The sequence below is a fragment of the Stenella coeruleoalba genome (genome assembly GCF_951394435.1).
Source record: "Stenella coeruleoalba genome assembly, chromosome: 2".
NCBI lineage: Eukaryota > Metazoa > Chordata > Mammalia > Artiodactyla > Delphinidae > Stenella > Stenella coeruleoalba.
The window spans coordinates 73,450,594-73,477,407 of NC_137147.1; the positions used below are offsets into that span (position 1 = coordinate 73,450,594).

At 44.5% G+C, this 26,814-nt stretch overlaps 1 protein-coding gene across 3 annotated transcripts in view; it reads right to left on the bottom strand.

The window, feature by feature from the left end:
* The window catches only part of NGDN (neuroguidin), a gene marked incomplete at its 3' end in the record, with an annotated part of 39,859 nt that overhangs the window by 12,560 nt on the left and 485 nt on the right, over positions 1 to 26,814 (bottom strand). The window contains exons 3-11 of one of the 3 annotated variants that reach the window (XM_079913989.1): positions 26,145 to 26,216; positions 22,481 to 22,618; positions 22,147 to 22,231; positions 22,010 to 22,062; positions 21,635 to 21,758; positions 21,384 to 21,552; positions 20,455 to 20,611; positions 20,256 to 20,313; positions 17,404 to 19,802 (exon numbers count right to left, since the gene is read on the bottom strand). In XM_079913989.1, the coding sequence (XP_079770115.1) occupies positions 19,783 to 19,802; positions 20,256 to 20,313; positions 20,455 to 20,611; positions 21,384 to 21,552; positions 21,635 to 21,758; positions 22,010 to 22,062; positions 22,147 to 22,231; positions 22,481 to 22,618; positions 26,145 to 26,216 (876 nt within the window). Of the gene's footprint in view, positions 1 to 17,403; positions 19,803 to 20,250; positions 20,314 to 20,454; positions 20,612 to 21,383; positions 21,553 to 21,634; positions 21,759 to 22,009; positions 22,063 to 22,146; positions 22,232 to 22,480; positions 22,619 to 26,144; positions 26,217 to 26,814 lie in introns of those variants that run through there. The other 2 variants (XM_079913988.1, XM_079913990.1) reach the window with 2 other exon arrangements.

A 26,814-nucleotide genomic window follows, 5' to 3' on the forward strand; every position in this document is an offset into this window, starting at 1 on the left:
ACCTGGGCCCTCCGCAGTGGAAGTGTGGAGTCCTGACCACTGGACCGCCAGGGAAGTCCCCCTGTTAAATTGGTTTTGCTCTCTGGGTCCTGCTGTGTGAACGCGGCCCAGTTCACGGCCACCCTCCCAGTACAGAAACACACCCACAACTTCACAAGAGTGATGACTCTCTTCACAAGATAGCTCGCCACACCATCGGAAAGACAGAAGAGCTCTGAAATACAATTCTGACTTGCGGAAGAGGTCTACGTCCAAATTTGCAGGAATCACAAGGTCCGTTGGAGCTCCAACCTAAGAGTCAGTAAGAGAACTGGCTGACCCCTCTCCTCCTTCCCTCCCGTGTACCTGACAGGATGGCCTTTTGTCACTGGGCTCACAGAGCCGCTTCATAGCGTGCCCCCACTGTCCACCTGCTGACTACTCCCGCGGCTGAAGAATGATCTGATAAAGGGGGGGACAAAGTGGAGTCAACTACCCAACCAGGGAGGGCAAGAGGTATGACCTAGATGTGCTCACAGGTCACATTTTTTAAAGAAAGCATTTTAGGGCTGCTTTTATCCCTGGGGAACATCTTTGCTAAATTGTCCCCTCTCAGAGGTCAGTGAGAGAGGCCAAAGTCCAGCCTTCCAGGGTCATGGATTCCAAGCCAGTTCACTTTCCCTTCTAGAGTCTGTTTTATCTCCCCAACACCCAGGCACTGAGCCGTTATCAGTAGCAGAGGCACTCCGAGCTGCAATATAAATGATGATTATTCTATTATCAAATAATGTTGCCAAGCCTGGCCGCTCCCTCCAACGGTGGCGGCAGAGGCGAGCTACAAAATTCAACATTGATAAACCGTATATGGTCTTCTAGAACCACCCCTCTGCCTGAGAGCCACTCTCTAAGGCTCCCACCATTAGCAGCAAAGAAGGGGGAGAGACTGGTTAGCGATGGCCTCTGGGGGGTGGGACCCTCGGGGAAGATGAAAAGTCCTCCAAGCCCACCACTTCCACAGCCCAACGTGAACCCCCCTACCCTTCAGGAGGGTTAATCTCAAACGAAACTCCCCAGAAAAATCTAACACTAGTGAGCATGAAGGGGAACCACAGTGTGATCCCATCTCTGCCACTCCTTCAGTGTGGCACTGGACTTCCTGTATTCCTTCTGGCGCTGACCTTTTCCAATTCTGCAGCTCAGCTCATGTCTTCTAAGGCTACTGTCAGATTTCTTTTTGGTCCTGAGCACTAAAAAAATTAGGGTCATGGTAGTAACTTTTCTAGGGAAATGGCTTAAGACCTTGAGCCCCAGACTGAAGGGCACACCAGATCTGCTCCCCACTGCAGGACCTTTGCACTGTCTGTTCTCTAAGGCGGGTGCATTTCCCTAGACAACTGCACACCCAACCACCCCGCCCTCCCTCCTGCCCTTTGCTCAGGAGGTCTACTTGACCTCACATTTAATACTGACTCCTGACCCCACCCAGCCCCTTTACCCTGCTCTGCTTTTCCTTTTTTCCATTGCATTTATTACCTTCTATCTGACTTACTTGTTTTATTGTTTATTTTCTACTTCTCGCCTCTGGCAGGTAGGGATCTTGGCTTTGTTCAAGAATGTATCCCACCTATAATAGTGCCTGACACATAGGAGGAGCTCAATAAGTATTGGAATAAATGAAGCTAAGGTTAAAAGGGTACATGTTTCGGTCGGCCCCATCTGACTAATTCCATCACCTGGGGCTGGGTTTCTACCTTCTGGCAAGAGGGCTGATGAATACCCCACATCCTCCTCTGTCTCCATCACTGCCTGCAGAACATGCCACTCAGGAAAACCTGGATGTTTAAGTGGGATGTTTCCTGCTGAACCTTGAGCAGTGCTCAATGAGGCTGCTGACCAGTGCTCAATGAGGCTGCTGAGCCCTCCTCCACAGACTTTAGTCCCCTACTCCAGGCCACCCCATACTAAAACACCAACCTCTACAGCCCTGATTCTCCAACTGGAATAAGCACAAGAGTCACCTGATACGCTTCTTTACAATGCTTATTCCCAGGTCACCTTTCCAGAGACTCTGATTCAATAGGACAGGGGAAAGACCCAGAAATATGCATTTAACAACTCTCCCCATTCCCCAAGGTGATTGTAATAACAGGTATTGTTTGGGCCACACCTTGAGGAACTCTGGTGCAGACCAGAGCTAGGTGACTTACTAAGTCACCATTTTTCTGTCTCTTCTCTAAATCTACCTAACTCTAGTATGTGGCTCTGCCTAGGATTAGGACCAGAAGAAATGGACCTGTGAGGTGGGCGTGCCACTTTCTTTCCCACCAGAAATCCAACAAATTAAAACTGCACTTGGAGAAACAAGAAGAGAAACTGAGGAAGTGGAGGAAGGCAGCAGTGTGGAGCTAAGGTGAAGCACGTCCACAGGTAAGGGCACATACCAGAGTGTCTTGACTCCGTACCTTACTTTTTTTTATATATAAATTTATTTATTTTTGGCTGCATTGTGTCTTCATTGCTGCATGCAGGCTTTCTCTAGTTGCGGCGAGCAGGGGCTACTCCTCATTGCAGTGTGTGGGCTTCTCGTGGTGGCTCTTCTTGTTGCGGAGCACGGGCTCTAGGCGCGCGGGCTTTGGTAGTTGTGGCGTGTGGGCTCAGTAGTTGTGGCGCGCGGGCTCAGTAGTTGTTGCGCATGGGCTCAGTAGTTGTGGCTCGTGGGCTCAGTAGTTGTGGCTCACGGGCTCAGTAGTTGTGGCTCGTGGGCTCTAGAGTGCAGGCTCAGGAGTTGTGGCGCACGGGCTTATTAGCTGCTCCGCGGCATGTGGGATCTTCCTGGACCAGGGCTCGAACCTGTGTCCCCTGCATTGGCAGGCGGATTCTTAACCACTGCACCACTAGGGAAGCCCTGTACCTTACATTTTGACAGCCTCTTTAGCAGTTAGGTGTGAAGTTTAAATATCTCATCTTGGAAAGTAAGCAGATAAAAATGAGCATGTCTTCTACAGCCCGTGCTCCGCAACAAGAGAAACCACAGCAATGAGAAGCCCGTGCACCGCAACGAAGGGTAGCCCCCGCTCACCGCAACTAGAGAAAGCCCACGCGCAGCAACGAAGACCCAACACAGCCAAAAATAAATTAATTAATTTGTTTTAAAATGGTCTTTTGGGAAGGGGTGGTATGAAAAAATAAAATATGATCCAGAAAGGCAGATAAAGGTCTAGAGCACAGGGTGCCTCAGTGAAGAGGGATCTGGCAGCCATGTTAGTCAGCACAAGATACAACAGTTCCCGACAGAAGGTCGGGAAGGAGAGGGGGTGAGTGTGGCCAATTTCCTCCATCCAGGGCAATCTCTGCACAGAATTTAGCCATAAGGGAGCCAAGGATTCCCAGGCATTTGCATCTCTTTGCTGAGGCCAGAGCCTCAGCCTTGTACCTTCCAGTTTTACCCCCTCCTCCCTTTTTCCCTCTGCAGATTGCAGAAAAATCCCAGAGCCCAACCAGACATTTTCCTCCCAGCAGCTCCTGGTTAGGAGGAAACAGAGTTGGCCAATAGGATGCTGGCTCAAATCAGCCTCATCCATTTGGGAGTCCTGGCCAGCCAGAGCCGGCAAGCACAGTTGGAAATAAGGGAGGAACTCAAAGTACATTCCTCCCTGCTCACAGCCAGAGTTAGATCCAGGATCACCAGTTTGCTGCCAGTTTTGATAAGCTGGTCAATTAAGTCTCTCCAACTGAATACTGCCTCCTATCCTGTACCTCTGTAGGGTTTCTGTCCCAATTATCACTCTATACACAAAGAAGAACAAAGAAGAATGTGTATGGAGGGGAGGGAAGTAGGAGGTGGTGGCATGTTTTTTCTTTTCCTTTTTAAGATAAAGAATGAATGAAAAAAAGCCTGCATTGTGGGGTGGTAGAAAGGAAACTGGGCTAAAAGTCTAGAAATCTAAATCGGGGTCTGGCTCTGCTACTCACAACTCATGAACTTGTGCTGTCCATGTCACTCCCTGAACCAGTCTCTTCATGCAAATGAGGGTGCTGGCCCGTGTGATAGCCACATGTACGAAGTACCTTCTACATGCCAGGTACTATGAGAAATGCTTTATACTTATTTCCATTCCTCGTAAAATTCTATGAAGTAGTTATTATCTTCATTTTGCAAACGAAGCAACTGAGGCTCAGAGAAGATAGGTGACTTGCTAAAAGCTATGCAGCTGGGGAGTTGAGTTTCAAGGTCAGGTTTTTTCAGATCCCAAAACCCATTAAGCCATTTGCTATTGCTAAACGACCTCCAAACTTCCTTCCAGATCTAATGCTCTGGAATTTCTTGAATGATCCCTCACTGTCACTTTTTTCTTCATTCATCAGTTCATGCCATCAAGATCTGGAAGCTAGGGACTTCCCTGGTGGCACAATGGTTAAGAATCCACCTGCCAATGCAGGGGACACGGATTCGAGCCCTGGTCCGGGAAGATCCCACATGCCATGGAGCAACTAAGCCCGTGCGCCACAACTACTGAGCCTGTACTCTACAGCCCATGAGCCACAACTACTGAGCCCGCATGCCACAATTACTGAAGCCCAGAGCCCATGTTCCGCAACGAGAAGCCACTGCATCAAGAAGCACGCGCACTACAACGAAGAGTAGCCCCTGCTCACTGCTACTAGAGAAAGCTCAGGTGCAGCAACAAAGACCCAACGCAGCCAAAAATAAATAAATAAATTTATTTTTAAAAAAAAAGAAGATCTGGAAGCTAAATTACCCAATTGTACTTTCTATGGCCACAGAGGCAAACACTCCAAATTATTCAAGGACCCCAGATCCCCAGGGCTTCAAGAGGCTCTTACCCCTCCACATATTTATTCTTCCATTACTCACATAGGAGAAAAATCAAGCCTTAGGAATAGAAGGCTTCCTGAATTCATCCTTCTTTTTCCTCTGATAATTACTAAAGCAACTGAACTTTTTTTAATTTTTATTTTTGGCTGCGTTGGGTCTTTGTTGCTGCACGCGGGCTTTCTCTAGTTGCACTGAGTGGGGTCTACTCTTCGTTGCGGTGCGCGGGCTTCTCATTGCGGTGGCTTCTCTTGTTGTGGAGCACAGGCTCTAGGCGAGCTTCAGCAGTTGTGGCTCGCGGGCTTAGTTGCTCCGCGGCATGTGGGATCTTCCCGGACCAGGGCTCAAACCCGTGTCCCCTGCATTGGCAGGCGGATTCTTAACCACTGAGCCACCAGGGAAGCCCAAGGCAACTGAACTTTTTAATGTATCAAACAATGTTTATTTCTTCTCATTTAATTTTAGAATTGTTTGTTTCTCATTGTTGTTTACTTATTCCTGTGTATGCGATCCAAAAGACGGCAGGGCAGGCCCATTTTCAGTCTGGGTGCCAGCCAAAGCTGCCCTATGATCAAGAGGCCTCTTGATGAACTGATGATGATCCCGCCCTTTAGTGGCTTCCACTCAAGGTAGCCTGACCCACACATTCTGAACAGATCACAAAAATGTGGAATAACAACAGCTAGTAAACAAAGAAAGTGTTAAAGCAGAAAATAAGCAGTTGGTTGAAACAAAGTGTTATGTAATTCTTCAACTTGCCTCTCCCTGTGCCAATAGGTAATTGAGATAAGTCATTCTGGCTGTAAGCAGGGTTATGCCTGAACCACTGCAGACCTATCACTGATTGCAGGAGGGAGATGCAGACAGGCATGAAGATGTTCCAGAAGAGACACAAGATTTAGCCTCTTAAAAAAAAAAAAAAAAAGTCTATGTATGTCAGAGAACAGGCCCAGGACAGAGGTCAAAAATAATAGGGGAAAAGTTACCCTAGAGTTTAATCAAAAGAGATCTGTCAATATTTGGCTTGTTCTGCAAGAGACTATCCAGAAGAAGCAATTAACATAAAGCAAATTCAGGGGAAGAGCTGCAGCGTGTCCTGTGCTGGCAAGGGAAATGGCACTCTCACAGGCTGCCGGTGGAAGTATAAACTGGCTTATTAGCCTTTTCGGAGGGCAACTTCAGTCTCTATTAACATTTCAAACTTCTATCCAGCAATTCTACTTCTAGACATTTATGAGAAAAATAATTTAATACTCTTTACAACAACAGTGTTTAGAATAATTCCCATCATTAGGGAAATAGTTACATAAACTATAGACATTATGTAGCAGTGAAAAAATTGAGAAAGACCTTTAGGCAGAGATATGGAAAGATTTAAGATATATTATTAAGATAAAAAAGCAAGTTATAAAACCCTATGTATAGTGTGCTCCCATTTATGTAAAAATAAAGTAACTATAAAACACTCACAAAACCATGTATTTCTGTACATACATAAATACATGGAAAAGAATCCATAAGATATACATGAATTTGATAATAGTGGTTGTAAGAACTGCAGTGAAAATCAAAGGGGTTTCCCTTATCTGTATTGTTTGAAACCTGCTTTAGAAATGTATTCATGTGTAGTAAATAATGACCAACACCCTCTAAAAATGAACTAAATTATGTATATATAGATATATACACCTTTATATATGAAATGAAAGATGTTCAAGGTATGTTTTTAGTGTAAAAAGCAAGTTACCAAACACCAGGCATAGTATAATCTAATGATGAGGGTGGAAGGTAGAGGGTAATGAACATCAGCCTGGAGTAAGAGGCCTGAGTTCAAAACTTCAATCTGCCACTTAATGGTCCCCTGGTCGTGGGTAAGCTGCTTAATCTTTCCAAAGCCTTGGTTTAAGAATTACCTAGTACATGGAGTGCTATGGGGTTTAAGTGAGAATGTATAAAAAGTACTTTCCACAGAGCCTGGCACAGGTAAGCACTCAATAAATGGTGACCATTATTTGTATTAATAATAATAAATTCAGTATCAAAAATTGGATCTCTGAGATCATTCCAAAGAGCATCTATGATACTTGATGATTTAGTTGTAACATTAATCATTATTTTTTTTAAATTACTAATTCTGTGAGTTTTAGTCATTAAATTTTAGACCTGAAAAGAATCCCAAGAATTCATCTAACCTGATGGTCCCAAATCTGGCTGCATAGTAGAGTTAGCTAGAACGCATTAGGGGAGGAAAAGAGACATTCCAAGGTTCCACTTCAGACTAGATTAGAATCTCCGGGAGGTGGGATCAAATGATCTCTTTATTTACAAACGTTCTTTATCTATACATGTGCTTATACATGCATAGAACACCTCTGGGGAGGGAAATGAGGGACAAAGGTACAAAGGAAATTTCATTGTATTCCCTTTTGTAGTGTTTACATTTTTTACCTACTCAAAAAATAAACTCTTTTAAGAAATACAGGGACTTCCCTGGTGGCGCAGTGGTTAAGAATCCGCCTGCCAATGCAGGGGACATGGGTTCGAGCCCTGGTCTGGAAAGATCCCACATGCCACGGAGCAACTAAGCCCATGCGCTACTACTGAGCCTGCGCTCTAGAGCCTGTGTGCCACAACTACTGAGCCCGCGAGCCACAACTATGGAAGCCTGTGCGCCCTAGAGCCCTGCTCCGCAACAAGAGAAGTCACCGCAATGAGAAGCCGCGCACCGCAACGCGGCTACAAGAGTAGCTACAAGAGTGGCCCCCACTCGCCACACCTAGAGAAAGCCCACAGGCAGCAACAAAGACCCAACACAGCCAAAAATAAATATTTTTTTAAAAAAATTAAAAAAGAAAAAATAAAAATAATCATAACCTCCTTCAGGTGAATCTTATGCAGTCACTCCACAGACCAGAATGGTGGTCTTTATCCTTTGGCCCAGAAATTCCATTTCAGAAAATTGCAAAGACTCTGTATGAAGATGTGGGTAGCTGTCACAGAAGGAAAATACAACGACAAACCTGCAAGCATCATAAATGTCTAACACAAAGAAATGATCTTATAAATTATGGTATATCCATGATGAGATATTACGTGTTGATTAAGTATTTTTTAATCTGATTTTTTAATAGCATAAGAAAATACACCACTATGCTAAGTGAACAAAACAGGGTACAAATGTGTACAAATGGCCTAACCATAATTTTGGAGTGGGAAGATGGTGAGAAATGTCTATAAAAAAGTAAAAGGAAATACAGTACGTATAAAAATAAGCCTATGTCCTTTCCTCTGCACTCCACTGCCACTCCTCAGCCCCGGCCCCTCTTTAGGAACTGGCTTAGAATCCTATTGAGGAGCCTAAGCACTATTATACTGTGTAGTGACCTCCCTTGGGCATTACATAATTATCTTACTCATCATCATACTTATTGTAACTTTTTGTGTCCTCCCTCCAGAGAACAAATATTTACCACAACTAGGAATGTCACAGACTCTAAAGCAACTATTATACCTTGATATATGGCTCTATGCCAATTCAACACATTTGCCGAACAGCTGGGAATGTGTAAGGCTTTAGGCTAGTGCTACGTGTACCTCACTTTAAAGACCTGGATTTCTGCCCTCAAGGAGCTAGCATCCCATCTCTGTGGACAGCTAAGACACATATATAAGAAAGAGTAAGTAACAATATAAGAGGACACAAAAGCAGCACAGGGAATAGGTGCTACAAGGAGTTCACACCCATTTGCACATAGACACACAAAGTGAGTTACTGCCCTTTATTGTATATTCTTTATTTCCCCTTTGAACCAAAATATAAACCCCTTAGATGTAGCAGTTCTATCTCATCCCTTATTTTTATATCTAAACCTAATGCCTAGTGTGTCTGGCAGATAGCAGATGCTTAATAAATGTTTCTTAATGACACTCTTTACTCTGCACAGTTTAACATGCAAACTTTTGAGTGAATTAATTACTGCGGTATGAATAACAGTGGGGAATGCCGTCTAAGTGAACGGTGGTTAGGAGAGCAGACATGATAGAACTTGCTCCTGGTGTATTTCAGACTGAAAACGGTTGGGAAACACTGGGATAGCTGCCATCAGGAGGCTCTGCTAACCCAAGGGACTCCTCCCAGACTTCAGTTCTTTGGTGAAGGGCTAGACAGGGAGGAGTCTCAATCTGCATTGAATATAGTCCCTTTACTTTTCAGAGGAGAAAAACGATGACAAGCAAGATGTTCCTCTTTTTTTCAGGTCGGATCACAGTAGTGACCTTAACAGAATCCTCAGTGCCAACCACACCCTTGTCAATGCACACCCCAGCCTCCCTTCTTCTGCTCCATATACATCTGCAGCTCTTCTCTTGTCTCTCCAGCCCTCGGTCAAGGACAGAAGCCATGCTAGCCATCAGACAGTCATCTCTTTGAAATCCTAGCTAGGAATCAGTGCACTAAACACCCCAGGGAAGTAATTATCTGATTTGAAGAGAAGGCTCATCCCGAAAATGTTGACCGGACCACAGAGATCAAACTCAAAGTTCACCCTGAATGCAAGGAGGAAAGGGAACTGAGAATGAATCCTGAATTTTCCTATCCTGGATGTTCTTGGTTCTCCAGGACACAGTACACATTTAAGGATTAATGTATCTATCTAGAAAAAACCTTCAAAGTTCATCCGGCTTTGGGCAAACTTTAGACCATTCTAGACAGATAAGAATTTATCTCCCAAAGAGTTCCTTCACTAGAGCATGTCACTGACTTGCAAGGAGGAAGTTCTCCTTCATTTCTAACCTAAAGCACTCTTATTAAAATTGAGATTTATTTCTTTAGAAGACGTTCAAGGCAGCAAATTAGCATCCTCTATATCATTATTTCTCAGGTTATTCATGCATGCTAATGTTTGAGACCCACAGCTCTACCTCTAACCTTTAGAAGCTTCAAGACACTCTCATTTCTCCAATGTTCCTAATTCTAATTATTCTCCTCTTCAATAGGCTCCACTCTCCATGATTTCCCTTCTCTGTCTCTTCACACCTCCCTCAGATTTCTTTCTGCTCTTAGATTGTTCTTTCCTCTTCAACCCTTCAGCCCCCTTTCCATCCCTAAGTCTCCTATCCTAAATGGACAGAAGCTTTACCACCTCCTACTTTTCTGACCTAGCATTCTTCCCTGTAGGAATGTTAATTAGCGTGTGGGATTTAATTAATTCAGCAGCTAATTAAAAATGGGAGAGGAAGAGTGGGAGAGGAGGCGGGCGGGAGAGACAGAGCCCGCCTCAGTGCAGAAGGCACCGCAGATGGTTCTGGGTTGGTTGGCACCATGCCACCGCCCTCCAACCCTCCCCCCAACAGCACGCACGGCGACGGGGGAGGGGCAAAAGTGAGGGGCACAGCCTGGCAGAGCCTCTAGACAGACACATTCAGTCCTGCTGCCGCTTTGTGCTGGGGAGAGACAGAAAGAGGGAGAAGACGAGAGACGAGAGAAAGGGTGGGAGAAACAAGGACAGATCACACTCAGGAAGAGCCAAACAAGGGGGCACCAGAGCCGAACGACCGGGAGAAGCGAAGGGGAGAGCTGTTTATCCCCAAAGACAGCCAGCGTCTTGGGGTTCCCTGGCTCCTGAGGACAAGATGGGGAAAGACAGCCACTGATCCTCTGGAGAAAAAGGGACCGCCTACTCTGACAACCAGGGACCCACTCTGCAGCCATTCTTCCCATAGCATGCTGCTTCTTCAGTATGGGCAGGCGATGAGGAAGACGGCTACTGAAAATGAAAGACGGGGTGGGGGTGTGTGTGCGTGTGTGGAGAGAGAGCGGGTGCAGATGGGCGACGGTGAGCAAGTGGACGTGAGCAAGTGGACGAGAAGGAGATTTAAAGGAAGAGGAATGAAGGGTATTCATGAAGGGAAGGGAGAAGTGGGACAAGGTGAAGGAGAAGAAATAATGGAGAAGAGGAGGAAGTCAGGGGCAGAGCCATGCTTTGTTTGCCAAGAAGGATAAAGAGGGCTGGAGTGTCTGTGCAGAGGACTTCCACATTTGATCCCGCCCAGCCTAGGCCAGGCAGGGGGGTACGGAGGCACTGCAGGGAGGGGGCACGAGCAGATCCCTCTGAGGGTCAACAAAGGTGCCGGAGACAGGGGACTCATCCCATAGGATCTTCCTAAATTCTGGATACTTCTGCCACACCAGGAATTTATCAAAAGCAATGGAGAAAAGCTTCCAAATGAACACAAAAGGAGGCTAGGATGACAGGAGGCTGCAGAATCTGATTCCAGGAGCTCCAGCGGGGAGATGGGTGAGGAATGGGATTTTTAGCAGCACCCAGCAGGCTCTTTAAGGGTGTCACCTGACACTCTGAGGGAAATACAGCCATTAGGGGATCAATTTGAGGACTTGAGGGATGAGAAAGAGAGGAAAGGCTGGGTTTCAGAAAGCACCCTTTTGGTGGGAGGCATCTAGGAAGCTTTGGAGCTTAAAGCCTTGGGAGGGAATAAAAGGGCAAGAGAAGCCTGCCATCAGCAATAGATTACTTAAGACTTGACTGAAAGAAACTGAGAAGGAGGGTATGAAGCCAGATGAATCTTCTCTGGTGTTAACTGCCACAGAACTGAACGCAATGGCAGACAAGGGTCATTGTAGCTAAGAGACAGGGTTTTCCTGGCTAGGAATTCTGATTTGATCTCTTTACCACCTAGTGCTTTCTGCAAGAGCTAGCAGTGAGTGAATCGAAATTGGGGAAGAGGAAGTAGACACTCAAGGGCTTTTTATTCTCCAGATCTCACCCGTGGGGCTAAACCCAAGGCTGGCAGATGAGACAAAGCAGTTCTCAGAGTAAGTTGCTACAGGCTCAGTCCTAGTGGAAATACACGAATGCTTTCTGAGCTTATTTTCTAGTCTAGGCTTTAATTAACAACAAAAATTGTAAGAACATTTATTAAGTCACAATGATGCCTTTACAGTAGAGATAAATTCTTTAAGATTATTTAAAAAAAAAAGAAATTTAGGATTATTAGCACTAATAGGAGGAGGTGGGTGGTCCACAGAGCCTTTTATTATTTTGTTGGTCCCCGGACCCAACAGTTAGTTGCAAATGAGCTGCAAGGCAAAAAACGGAGACTCCAGAGTTTCTGGCATCCACCACCAACCATGTGCTATCCGGCCCTGAAATATTTTTAAGGGGGGCGGGGGAAGGCTTAGGGCAAGGGGTATATTAGTTAGCAGTAAGGTCAAATTAAACCTGGAATGGGCAAGAGCAGCCAAGACTTCAGAAATTCTCTACCTTGCTACTGTCAAGGCCCCCTCCAAGAGGCTGGACTGTGTAACACCTGAGGGGAATGCTAGCCCTTCCCAGGGAGTCGGGTACCTTCTCTGCCTGCACACCCCAGCTCTCGCACTGCTGATGCTCGCCCTCAGCAGGCCAGCCGAGGGTGGCTTAGGTACAAAACCCAACTGTGCTGCTGGCTTCAAAGCTGTCAGTGACTGTGGGGATGAAATGGGAACACTGGCTTCCATCGAGGTAGTCAACAAAAAGTCAGACCTAGGTGTCCGAGAGAATGTGGGTTCTAACACCAGCTCTGCTAATGACTTATCTGTACAGTTTTGGGCAAACCACTTTCCCCTATAGCACCTAGTGGAAGAAAACAAAAATTTTAACCAATACAATTTTAGCTACAGTACCGTAAGCATCTAGAGAAGAAATAGTTAAAATTTTATAACTCTTGTAGAAGGTACTAAAGCTGAAAAGTCCCTACCATTCAGGCAACAAATATTTACTGAGCCTTCCTTGGGAATTCCCTGACAGTCCAGTGGTTAGGACTCAGCGATTTCACTGCTGGGAGCCCAGGTTCAATCCCTGGTCAGGGAACAAAGATGCCATCCCACAAGCTGTGCAGCGTGGACAAAAAAAAAAAAAAGAGAGAGACCTTAGCAGGTTTCTAAGTTACATGAGTCCACGACCCTAACTAGAGTCCCCCGAATAGGATGAGAGGTCTCTGAAAAGGACAGCAGGAAAATAAGCTGAGGAAACGAAGCAGCCACTGGCCCATTTGTCTCCACCAATATACACACCTTAAGACGGCAGGAGAGGCGGGCAAAAGAGAGGTTTCCATAGGTACCTCCAAGGCTCAGGTAATAAAGTGAAGGATGTGGTGTTTTGCACTGTGGCTCTTTCCAGGGCTCTGCCTCTCTCCATAGTCTAGGAGTCAGCCTTGACTCACACAAGCAAGGAAAATGGAAGCCAGTCATTCTGAGGCTGCCACTTATGCTAAGGAAGATCTCCTCCCACCAGGGAATGAAAGAGAGGCCACACCATCCATCTTGTGGGCAATTCCTAGGCCATACACAAGGCGAAGACTCAGCACTATTATCCAGGGAGTTACCAGGATGCTATTAATCCACAAAAGTGATTTAATAAGAGGAAAATTAGCCATCCTAGAAACTGGGTAACTTTACAACCAACAACACTGCTGAGTTAGCTGAGGGGTTATAGTAGTCAACACAATGAATGAGCAGTTTCCAGATAAAGTTAAGAAGCAAGGTGGGGCAAGAGCAAGGGTACTCTCTGGTTAACTGGGGTTATATTCTGGAAGGACTAAACAAATAAAGGGAGCTATGGCTGAGTGGGGAACCCCATGAACTTGGCTGAGATAAAGGAGACATGGAATGATAGGAGGAGGAAGTAGTCCCAAGAGAAAAAGGAGGTTCTACAGCCAGAACTGTGCTCAGTAGTGACCAGGGGGCCAGGGTACCCACCAAGTAGGCGTCACACCTGCCCTGGCAAGGACCATTTGAGGACGCAAAAGATCAAAAACAGGACATTTCCTAAGGGACCACAGGACAGGTTTCAGGGCATGGTTTTCCTCCAGATTCTACAAAATACAGGATAACAAAAGCACAGCTATCCTTAGCAATCTAAACCAAAAGTTTTGGGATGAAGCCCTTATTATCTGAATTCTTGTGACTCTCCATCTTCCATTTTCCCAGCAAGTGGAACTAAATTCTACAGATTCAGGTTAACACCAGGTCCCTTGTCAGCTGAACTCTATCTAAAATCCAGACACTGAATAGACTTGGACAGCAAAGGATATGCGTACTTTCCCTTCTCCACTCATTCTCCCCAGAGCCTCGGCCTTCTCTTCACCTAGCCCTTAACACTGACCCCTGAGTTCCCCAACCCTGTCCTCTTCTAACTCACTCTCACCCATGGCCCCTTTTAATTACAAGTCATCAGAAAGATGCCAATGGCAGAAGAGATAAAGAAAAAAAAGGGAAGTAAGGAAGACTGTAGATTTTAGATAGGGGAGTGAGATGGAAATCCTACAGACAGAGAGAGAGAAATAGAGACAGAGAAAGCAAGGGAGCTGGAGCAAGGGGGAGGGGAAGAAGATGGCACTGCGGAAAAAAGAGCGCCACAAAATTAATTTGAGAAAGGGAACAGTAGAGGAGACGTTGGTGGAATAACAATCAGGCAGTAGAGGACTGGAGAAAGGGGGAGGGCGCCAGGGGAGGGGAGGACTGGTGCTGGGGAGGACCCTACATGCAGAGCAACAGCAGCACCACCTATGGGCATGGCGGAGGGTTACAGACAGCAACAAAAGAGGCCCCCGCCTGGGCACGGGAGCCTGGGGTGCAGGTGGGGAGGGAGAAGTCATGGCTTCTGCCCTTCAAGCCTCTCAGTAACACAACATGCGGGCTAGAAGACTAAATTCTATATGGCTCTCCTGGGAAGACAGTGATTTAACAAGGTAAGGGAGGGGGACAGAGAACTCCTGGCTTTTTCCATTCCAAGGGGGGTTTCCCTCTCAGAATTCAGGTAGTAGAAAAGAGAAGGGTAAGGAAGGGGAGGAATGCCAGGTACTGAAAGGCATGTGTGCGCCTGCTTCTTCTTTCATTAGCTGGAGGAAGGATTTTCTCTTTATTTCCAAGTGATTTCCTTTCCCCACGGGATGCTGGAGTATAGCTCCCTCCCTGGGGCAATGGATGCCCCTCACTCAGCTGCTTCCTCCCAGCATTGCCTTGAAATTCCCAACCATCATTAGAAACCCCCAGGGAGCCACCAAGCTCTGAGAAGGAAAGGGAAGGGTCCCCCCCCCAACAAACAGACCTGGGGGGTGGGCGTGGGGGGTAGGGTGGGAAGGAGAGAGAGAGAATGCAAAAGCTCTGCAGATGGAGGGGAGAGAGAAATGTGATCAGTGGTATTTGTTGTGCTTCCTGGGAGGAAGGATCCTTCACATTTTTAATAATAATAAATACATGAAGACAGATTTGCCAGCATTGCTCTGGCTCCTTGGGAAGTGTGGGGGAGGGGAGCCAATGCAGCTCAGCACAGACCAATATCTCCCTGGCCCCTTCCCCCATTAGATAGGTTCAGTATTGCAGCAGCCTACCCCTCCCCCTCTAACTGCAGTCCTCCCCATCAGAGCCCACCCTTTCCGTGGTCCCTTCATACAGCCCTGCCCCTCCCTCCTCCACCTCTCTCCCTCTCTCTACTCCCCCAACCCTAGACTCTAGCACAAGTCCTCATTTAACACAGTCTCACTCCAGCTCTCAGAAGCCCTAGTACCCACCTAGGTCTCGCCCAATCTGAGGCCCCGCTCTTTCCTGCCAGTGCCCTTCACAGCTGACATACAACACCTCCACAGAAGTAACCCAGCACAGCTCAGCATTTCCCAGATCCCACCAAAAAGGACTGCTTTTCCCCCATTTTTATTTCAATGTGACCTCCTTTCTCACAACCTTAAATATAACGGCCATTAAATGTGCTTGTACTCAGGGGGTGTCAGGGCCTCGGGACTAGGTGACTACTGCCACCTATTGACCCAAATTTGTTTGAGACAGACCTTTAATACACTTCTTACACAGCGACGCTCTGTTATTTCAAAAGCATCAATAGCTTAAACATGCAAAGGCATGGCTCTTGGGGCTTCTCTGAGACCCTCTGAACAATGAGATCAAAGAAATACAAAAGCAAGACTGGGCAGAGAGCCAGATCAATGATGCCTTTCTCCATGCAGAGGCAGAAAAAGAGGCCAAGCCCAAGGAATGAAAAAGCAACTTTCAGTCTCCTCAAGGGTCTGAAGGCAAAGAAGAGCGGGGGACGGACAGAGTTTTTCTCATGGGCTGTTAAAAACCTCGTGCATCACAATATGAATGATGTTACCAATAGAGCAGAAGGCAGTATTTCATTCATATGACTCTGTCAAATTAGCCAAATCCTTGGATAAGTCTCAACATGAATCAGAGGTTTATACACCTAATAGATCCCAGGGAGGATGGGGATACTCAGGACTGCTGCTGACTCACACTCAATCCATACCAATCAGAAATGGAGATGGAACAGATAAACTGCGCTATGCGTAAGGGCAGGTCTACACCAGGCAGCTCTATGGATTGGTTTAGCTCTGTACCTTCCACCAACCCAAGGCAAGGAACAAGATGAGAAAGCTTGAACTCTCCATGGTGCTGAAAATGGACATAATTGAGTCATCCTTCCCTCATAAACATGTTTTTCTAATACAGTAGCCATGAAGACTGCTGTGAACTCCTGACAGACAGTTGCCCAAGCCTTCATAAAAACATAACAAAACAAAGCTTCAGAGACAAAAAAAGCCTTGATCAAACCCTCTTCCCACCCCCTCAGATGACAATACTAAGGCTTATCAGTACTGGAGAAAAGATTTTCTCTTTATTTCCAAGTGATTTCCTTTCCCCACTGGATGCTGGAGTACAGCTCCCTCCCTGGGGCAATGGATGCCCCTTACTCAGCTGCTTCCTCGCAACTCCCAACCATCATTAGAAACCCCCAGGGAGCCACCAAGCTCTGAGAAGGAAAGGGAAGGGTTCCCCCACCAAACAGACCTGGGGGCTGGGGGTATGGGGTAGAAAGAATGACAGAGAGAATGCAAAAGCTCTGCAGATGGAGGGGAGAGAGAAATGTGATCCGTGGTATTTGTTGTACTTCCAGGGAGGAAGGATTCTTCACATTTTTAATGACAGATTAAATAAATTAAAACAGGGCTTCCCTGGTGGCGCAGTGGTTAAGAATCCACCTGCCAATGCAGGGGACACGGGTTCGAGCCCTGGTCCGGGAAGATCCCACATGCCACAGAGCAACTAAGCCTGTGCGCCACAACTACTGAGCCTGCCCTCTAGAGCCCGTGAGCCACAACTACTGAAGCCCAGGCGCCTAGAGCCAGTGCTCCACAAAAAGAGAAGCCAGCGCAATGAGAAGCCCACCCACCACAAGCAAGAGTAGCCCCGGCTCACCACAACTAGAGAAAGCCCGCGCACAGCAACGAAGACCCAACACAGCCATAAATAAATAAATAAATTAATTAATTAATTAAAACAGGTAATAATAAATCCCAAGACTCTCCTTACCATCACATGATAAAACTGAACAAGTGCCCATGAGCACTAACGATATACGTTACTTAGTGAACGTTGGAAGTGATCTGCCGTTAGCACTGCACTGATGAAATCTGACATTCATGTGGTCTGAACAACCAGAGAACTAAATCTGAGTAGGAATAAGAGAAAGAATAGCAAACGACAGCCATAAAGAAACCCTGAAATCTTCTCAGTTGCCCTGCCCTACTACTGTAAAAGTGAGTTTTAAACTACATTCTATGGAGTTCTAAAGGTTCCTAGGAGCTCCTCAGAAATCCTGGGGAAAGTGGGCCATGAGAACTCGAAGCTCCAGGATCCCTCATCCTCGCTTCAACCACAGTAACCTAGCCTTTGCCTGTTTTACAGGTTGAGAATCCACGCAAAACTTTGTCAACAATGGACTCTAAACATTGTTTGATGACTCTGGTGCAAATATTCTCAAGATTACTCATTTTTTATTGGAAACCTCTTTCAAATATCGCCTGTCATCTAGAAGGGCAGGGATAGCAAGATTTCCTAAGATTAAAGACTGGATTCAATTAATATAAGGTCCACAAAGGCAGGGATTTTTGTCTGTTCAGTTCACTCCTATAATACAAAAAGGCCAGAATAGTGTCTGGAACTTGTGGTTTCTTTGAAGGCAAGGGCTTGAACAGAAATGGTGCAGTAAAGAGGGGAGAGCTACAGGTCATAAACTGCCTACCAATACATTTTTAAAGGAAAAAAAAAGGAAAAACAAAATCCTGAAGACGTTCATGAACCCCAGGACACTTGGCAGTCCTCCATCCTCTGTGTTCCCCAAGCACTGGTTCTCTAACTCATTAGTCGTGTAACCTTGGGCAAATAAATAACCTAAGTTTCTCAGTTTCCTCATTAGTAAAATAGAGATAACATATATTTTGCAAGGATTAAGTATAAAGCACTTAGCTCAGGATGTAACACAAAGTTAAGATCTTTTTTAAAAAAAGAGCATCTCCTTTTCCTTGTCAGTTCCCACAATCCAAAAATCCTTAATAAATTAGATGCAAATGCAATAGCTAGTCCTAAAAAGAGAATGTAGTAGTCCTAACCTTTTGTCCAGTTAGTTCAGCCAGAAAGGAAAAAGAATCTCTAAATATGTTCTTGAGGCTCTTTGCTTAGATTCACTCAAGCAGATGGAAGTATGAGGGCTCTGGGCACATCAGGGTCACTCAGATCTGCCAGGGACTAAGTCAGAGGCCCCAGGAGTAAGCGCATCTTGGTTACCATCCATGAGAAACAGCTCTAGGCTCTCTGGTTTGGAGGAAATCTGAGAGACTCAGTCTAATACATTTATTTTTCAGCTGAGGAAAATTAAAGGCCAGAGATGTCACATGATTTGCCCAGGATCACAGAGTTAACAGAAGATAGTACTGGGTTGTCTCTCTTAACTACTTTCTACCAAGCTACAGCTGACTGAAAACAGACCCCCCACCCCAACTGGGCAGACCAGTATAAGTCCAAATTCATAGGACTTATAATCAACTAGGTTTTACTGATGTAATGATCCAAATTATATCCCTCTCCATGACACATCATTAACTCCAATGAATTACTTCTAGACTCAACTCTCTTCCCGTCCCTCTTTCCACCTTCTACATTATCCAAGGCCAGAGGGATCTCTCACTAACAGAAGTCATTCTCTGAACAGTATACAAGATCTCAGATATGTAACTCCCACCAGTCTCCTGACTTGGGCTGATATGACTGAGGGGTTTTCATTCTCTTGGTGTTCAGGAATTTTCTGTCTGCCTGCTTGTTGGCATTCTTTCACAAGCTCTTTGTAAAAGGGCTGGCGTTTGCTCACTGGTAAACTGAAGACTTTGTTGAAAGAGGGTCAAAGAGGCTGAAAAACACAAGACTATACTGATTCTTCACACTCCTCTCATTCACTCTACTGTTCTCTCCAGATAAACTCTAACTCTCAATAACTGACCTAAGATCAGCCCTACGTCCATGCTATTTTCGAAAGAAAGGAAAAATTTTCAGAGAAGTGGAGACAAGAATAACTCTTGGTAATGAGAAAAGGTTCTATCTAGCTTTTGATTATAGTCAAGCACCAAAGGAGGTTTCCTAAGCCACTAATGCCACCTGGTGGCCAGCAAGATACATTAATAAATCTTAAAATCCATATATTTCAGATGATCTGTATTATAATTATAACAAATCATACAGGAACTTGGGGCAACGTGGGGTTGAAAGAGTGGATTATACTACTCTAATCTCTCAATATTTTTTGATTAAATAACCAATTTTTAGTTTCTGGTGAAAATGTATTATCAAAGAAAACCATATAAAGCCAAACTTTCTTATTCCCCCCAAAACCTCATCCTTCCCTTTTCCATCACCCTCTCACCAAAAATACCCCATACCCAGTGATTCCAGTCATATAATACATGTGCAAAAGGGGCTTCAATTCGTAAGTATAATCAATTTTATTAATAAAGATCTTTCCACATGTCCAGAGCAAATAATTAATGAATTCCGAGGAAAAAACCTACATACAGTGAAATTAGAAGTATCCCAGGATGACAAAAAATAAATTAAATATGTACACCCATAATCACCGCCGCCTCCGAAAACCTGAAAGGAAGGGAAACCAAGAATGAGGCAAAGGACAGTTGGGAAAAGCCAAAGGGACAGAAAAAAAGGACATCTAGAGAGAAGGGCTCGATAGGAGTGGGTTCCCTCAGCAATACTCTCTATATCCTCCCAGGACAAAAGACTAGAAGCAGGATAGAAACTGAAATGGGATAATGGTTCCTTCAAGTCACACTTTCATAGTTTACTTAAGGAAACCTGAACAGGAACTGTGGGGCCTTCAGAAATAGAATCCAGAAATCTCTTTTGTGAATGATGCTGATTTTCATCTTGGGAAAGAAAAAAATAAATGCCCACCTCTGAAGAGATTAACACCCAGTATGGAAGAGATACTCTAAAGGTTGGTAAAACCTAGGATGGCAGATCCGGAGCTGGCATCCCAATTCGTAAACCCCATCCTGCACTTGATCACCCAAGTCCTAGTCATTCACTAACCTTTTTTCTTCTGACCTTTCTTAGGTATCTTCTTCCGCTTCTTAGTAGAATTCTGATCCTGGAGACACATGGAGAAGGGAAGGAATGGCGGTGAGCTTCCAAGTTTAGTGTCCCTTCCGAAGTTCCTCACGGTAATAAGCCCACATACATTTAGCTGAAAGCATGAAGGTCACCTCCCATCACTGTATCACTTCCTCACCTCATCAAGATGAGGGGTTCCTCCTGTCAAAGCACTGATGTCACTGAAGTGCGTGAGGGAATGAATTTGTGAGCTCATGACATTTGCTCGTTTTCGCCGTCCTTTCTCCCGCTTACTGACACTTAAACGCACCATCATGCTCTCCTCATAGTTAATCCTGCCAGAGAAACACAGACACCACTTGCAGCATGCTCAGACCATAGAGGCAGAAAGTTGCAGCCAAGAACCTGGGCCCAGGTGTTTACTCACCCCACGTTCAGACAGTTCTCAAGAAATTTCATAGCAAGTCACTATAGTATTTAGTGAGGTGATACTGTGTGCTCAACACTCAATGCTCAATACTCAATGAAATGTTCTTTGCACTAGAACTTCCCTCCTCCCCAGAGATGAACTCACAGCCCATCCACAGGAATACTTAAACTATAACAGGAAATTCTTTATATTCCAGTTCCATAAACAGGATCCTCTACATGAACCTTCTCACTCAAACCTACCAACTGCAGAGATGGACACCTGGGCAAAGTTGATGAGTCTGTGTTCAACTTATAACTGCTTTTCTACTTTTCTTCCCTGAACTTATCTAGCACTCTCCATGCCATTATAAAAACGTGACTTTCTTGCTTTCTGCAGAAAATAAACAGCAGTGATAGTGAAACACAGAACTTTAAAATCCTACTAGGTGGAACTGCATATATTCTCCTCCATGTAGCACTTGCTCAGCCTGAACCCCTGGGGGAAAAAAAAAGACATTTCCCCCGCTAGTTCCTATTCTGTACTTCAAACCGCTAACTCTTAGAAACCGTCACACCAAATTTTGCACTCCACTTTCTAGATAATGTGGGTTCTCTTGGAATTAGACTTAATCATCGTCATTCAAAGGCCAGGTCTCTACAGCATAGAAAACAATTTCTAACTGCAAGGACTCGGACCTGTGCTGATCCTCCTGGCTCTGTCGAGTAACATGAGGATGCCGAGCATCACGGATTTCCTCTGGAGCATCTGAGTACTGCTCCTTTAGTTCACGAATGACAGAACTGCTCAATGCCCGTCTCTTGGCTCGTTCTAGGCGCTTCTTCTCCCGCTCAGCTTCTGTTTCATCTATGTGATAAAAATCAGCAAGGGTTATCCCAGAACAGAGAAACACAATTCATGCTGAGGAAGCAGCCTCCACAGTTCATACCGTAATGCACTGGAACCAAGCGTGGTGGAACATATTTCTTAGCTGTCCCTTTTCCAGATTTCTTCCCTGAAGCCCCAGACTGGCCTTCCTCTGCTTCATCTTCCTCCTCATCCTCAGAGCTCAACTACAAAAGGAACATAATGTCCACAAACTTAGGAAGCGTTAGTCAAACAAGTGATAAGAAAATCCAAAGCTGAAGTACTCTGGGAAGGTGGGAATACAAACAAGAGGGAGAAAGGGGAATCTCACATTCAACATTCTAAGGCACAAGCTGGGAATCAACGGTAGTAAGAGAATCCCAGGAGATCCAGGAGCATTACAAGGCTCATTCAGGCTTAGATTCCTGAGGAAAATCGGGATAATGCTACCTCTTACCTTGCTCATCATATTGCTGGGATGAGGCTTAAAACGGAGTGGGTCACTCTCACCTAAAATAAAAGACCCAAGAGATTTTACAAGATCTGGAACTTTGTGAACGGCCCACACATAACCTTACAGCTTCCCCCACTTACTGAGGCTGCCTGTCACTGCCGTCTTCACCAGTTTGTCAATTTGATACTTCAGTTTTTGGTCCAAAGGACGAAGCTTTTCCAAAACCTATAATGTGGTTAAATAGGACTACATGTCCTCCTCAAAATTAAGCATACACCAAAAGTCCCTATGTTAAGTTGCCAGATAAAGCACCTAAAATATGCACAAAGTAGAGCAAATGAAGACAAAAATGCTTTTTTTCATTTGGTTTCCTCCCTTAAACATGAGAACACCCACTTAAATGAGAGCTATTGTGTCAGTCCTGGAGTTCAGGATATAGAAATGCAGAACTCTAAGATGACAAATGCCTCATACCGTGCGAATCTCCACCAGTCTCAAAACTGCAGGATGTCCCTGAAGAGACCCTCCTGAGGCTTTGTCCAGAATGAGATGGCTCAGATCCATCAGGTACATTAACAACAGCTGATCTTTCACTTCCAAAAGGCTGAGACCCTGAGTTGAATCAAACAGTAAGAGATGCAAATTCAGTTTTAACCACAGAATAAGGAGGAGAGTCTAGGGAGAAGAGGATAATTTTTTCCAAGTTCAAATTTTTTTCCATGCAGTTCATATAAGGTATCTGGAGTAGTCTCAAGGAAGTGGCTGTACCTAAAATGGCCACAGAGAAAATTATGCTAATACAACAGAAGCACAGCTTAGAGAATTACTGTATGACAATAAGAGCAGGAAAATCAATAAAGTATCCCCCAAAATGACTAGAGCAAGGTTTCTCAAACTCAGAGCTATTGACATTTGGGGGACAGGTAATTCTTTGCTGTGGAGCGCTGTCTGGGCACTGAAGGATGTTCCACAGCATCCCTGGCCTCCACCCATTGATGCCATCCCCCAAGCTGTGACAATCAGAAATGTCTCCATACAGTAATGAATTTTAAATTAATTTAACCAAAACAATCACTGATTTTATCCCCATACAATGGAATTATATAATATAGGTAAAAACAATGACCTGTACATACTGACATGGACTTATCTATGTCGACACACTTTCTACACTGTATAGAAAGTGTGAATAATGTGGTTCCAATTAAGGGGGGGAGGTGAGAAGTATAATACACACATTTTATATGTATAGAAAAATATGCGAAAATAACATAATTAGCAACTGCTACCCCTGAGGATCGAGATGAGGAAAAGCAAGAAATGGAGTGCTTGTACTGAAAAAGTGGGTTCCCATCAAGCATATATTACTTTTACAATCAACGAAATAAAAAATGTACCCCAGTGATTATCTCAGAATGGTGATTACACTGATTTTTAATTCTCTTCTTTGTGATTTTATGTATCTCCTAAACTTTCTAAAATTAAAAGTGTATTAGGGGCTTCCCTGGTGGCGCAGTGGTTAAGAATCCGCCTGCTAATGCAGGGGACACAGGTTCGAGCCCTAGTCTGGGAAGATCCCACATGCCGCGGAGCAACTAAGCCCGTGCGCCACAACTACTGAGCCTGCACTCTAGAGCCCGCGAGCCACAACTACTGAAGCCCATGTGCCACAACTACTGAAGCCCATGTGCCACAACTACTGAAGCCTGCGCGCCTAGAGCCTGTGCTCTGCAACAAGAGAAGCCACTGCGATGAAAAGCCCTTGCACCGCAATGAAGAGTAGCCCCCGCTCGCCGCAACTAGAGAAAGCCCGCACGAAGCAACAAAGACCCAATGCAGCCAAAAAATAAATAAAAATTTTTTTTTAAAAAAATGTATTATACTTACAGGCAGAAAATCATAAATTATAAGTGTATTCTTTTAAATAAAAAAAGTAACGTGTGTAAGCAGACCTAAGCTATAGTTATTAAAAAAAAGTCACCGAAAAAAAAAAAGTCACCGTGACTGCATAAAACGAAAATGAAAAAGTCCACAGCCCTCGGAAGACCTATTTCAGACAGATTAAATACTCTGCCTAGGATTACATAGTAATAGGAGTACATCTGGGATTCAAACTCAGCCTGACTCCAACACCCAAGCCCTAGGTATCTGTAAACCAACATGCTAAGCTATTGAGATCAACACTAGCATGCTACAGGAGGATGAGCAAAGGATTTAAAGACAGACAAATTGAGTTCAAGTTTTGAATTAGGCATTTAGCAGTCAAATATTGGGTAAATCATGACCTCTGTCTCCTCATCTATAATATGTACAGTAATTCCTTCCCACCCCCAAAAGTAATTATGAGGCTCAAATAAGATATGAAAGTACTTTGTAGCCTAAAAAGCACCTACCAGAAGTCTTTGATCCTGAAGGTTAATAAATATCTGTTCGGTGAATAAATATATAATGATCTAAGATACACGTGCACAGCCCATCTCAAAAAGGCATTAAAATGGATCAAAGCATGATACCAGAATAAAGATAGCCAAGAATTTGAGAAATAGGCTCTTCTGACATGCTTGGGCATTGTCAAGTTCTAATGGGTTACAAGCGTATGAGAGAAAGACAAAATAAAAAGCGAATATTAAAAAATGAGAAATAAGAAAAGAACGAAAATGAATGATGCGAAAGAAAAGGCAAAAAGAAGATACATTAAAAATTCGGGGACTTCCCTGGTGGCTCAGTGGTTAAGAATCTGCCTGCCAATGCAGGGGGCACATGGGTTCGACCCCTCACCCAGGAAGATCCCACATGCCGTGGAGCAACTAAGCCTGTGCACCACAACTACTAAGCCTGCATGCCACAACTACTGAAGCCCACGCGCTCTAGAGCCCGTGCTCGGCAACAAGAGAAGCCACCGCAGTTGAGAAGCCCGCGCACTGCAATGAAGAGTAGCCCCCGCTTGCCCCAATTAGAGAAAGCCCGCACGCAACAATGAAGACCCAACGCAGCCAAAAATAAATTTAAAAATTTTTTTAAAAATCACGTCTTTTTAAAACACAATCCGCTGTAAATCTCATGCTTAAAAATCCTTCAATGATTTTTATTAACCTACTATGATTTGCATATTTCTGTTGACCTATGGAATGTTTTGCTTAAATGATATCTTAGGACAAAAGCTCAATACATAAAACAGGTAACACCCAAGTTTTCCAGCTCAAGCAGGTATGAGGGATCCAGAGACCATTGTTTTTTTTTTTAATGATTTTTTGGAAGTGATCCATTTTTAAAGTCTTTATTGAATTTATTACAATAAACTTCTGTTTTATGTTTTGGTTTTTTGGCCGCGAGGCACGTGGGACCTTAGCTCCCTGACCAGGGATTGAACACACACCCGTGCATCGGAAGGCGAAGTCTTAACCACTGGACCGCCAGGGAAGTCCCCAGAGACCTCCTTCTATACTGCCCCACACTCAATGGTCCCTGAGAAGGTTCTATAAGACCTTAATTTGAAAACTACCATATTTAATTTTAAGATAGACATCATTTTTATATTTTAACATCTCTGAAGTCAGGATACATCTTTAAATCAATGGTATCTTAGCATTATGTCATAGATTAACAAGCAACATTGTATACTCAATGTAAGTCAGTGATACGTCGCCAATTAACAGCATTTTATATTAAATGAAATACAGTTGGCCTACAAGGCTCTTCACACAGAGTGACTACTTCTCTGTCCCCAACACACACACAAAATGTACACCCAAGCACACTACACGACTTACCTCCTTTCCCAGAATATCACCACGCTTTTAGGTCTTTGTGCCTTTGCACATGCTGTTTCTTTCTATCCCTCTGACTCCTATTTATTCCTCACAATCCTGTTACCCCTCTGAGACGCCCACGCTAATTCCCTCTGCTCCGTGATATTTAATCTTGCTCCTCAGCTCGCACAGCCGCTCATCATGACTGCTACTGCTTATACCTATTGCTTTCACCTGCCTTCTCTACTCGACTTCAGCTCAGAAACTGGATCTTATTCATCTTCAAAGCTCCAGCACTAAGCACATACAAGACACTCAATATGTCTACGATGGAAAGAATTGTTGAGAACGTCAAGTCAAGGGGTGCTTACTCTTCAGTTATGTCCTACCTTCTCTGTAGGATAGGCTTTAGCTTGAACTTTTTTGGTCAGAGCTTGCACCTGTGCAGTGACAGCCATCACCTGAAATTAATCCAAGTAAACCCACTGATTAGAATACATCAAGTTATCTCTGTGAGCTGTGAAGTGCAAAAGCTAAACAATGCCACCTAAAAATTATCTGAAACACTGCCTAAAGTACACCACTATTTTTTCAGTTCTGAGAAAGTATAGGAGAGATGGTTTCTGATACTTCTTCAAAAGGTAGAAAAACCTTTCCACCTCTTCTTAAAGCTAAAGAGACCATCTTACCAAACCAGGGGGAGGGGATGGGGGCTGGGACAGTGGTGATGGGGGCATTGTAGCTTTGTACCGGTTGAACTTGCAATGCATAGAACTATATAAACGTATATGAGCTAAGCACCCAAAGGGCAAATCGTGTCACCGTTTTCGGCATCGGTTTCCTTAACTCTAAGAATAAAGAAAATTGATTCAGATGCTTTTTTTCTGGAGTTTTCTGTATTCCTTTGGACGCAGAAATCAATTACTCTGAATTGTAGCCTGAAAAGGTTTTCATTATATCATTTTGCTCTTACTGTTATCTGGTCATTCAAATATGTGCCCCCAAATAACCAAAGTTTAGAGGTGCGGCAAAGTCAAAGCCGATTCGTGACTAATCTAT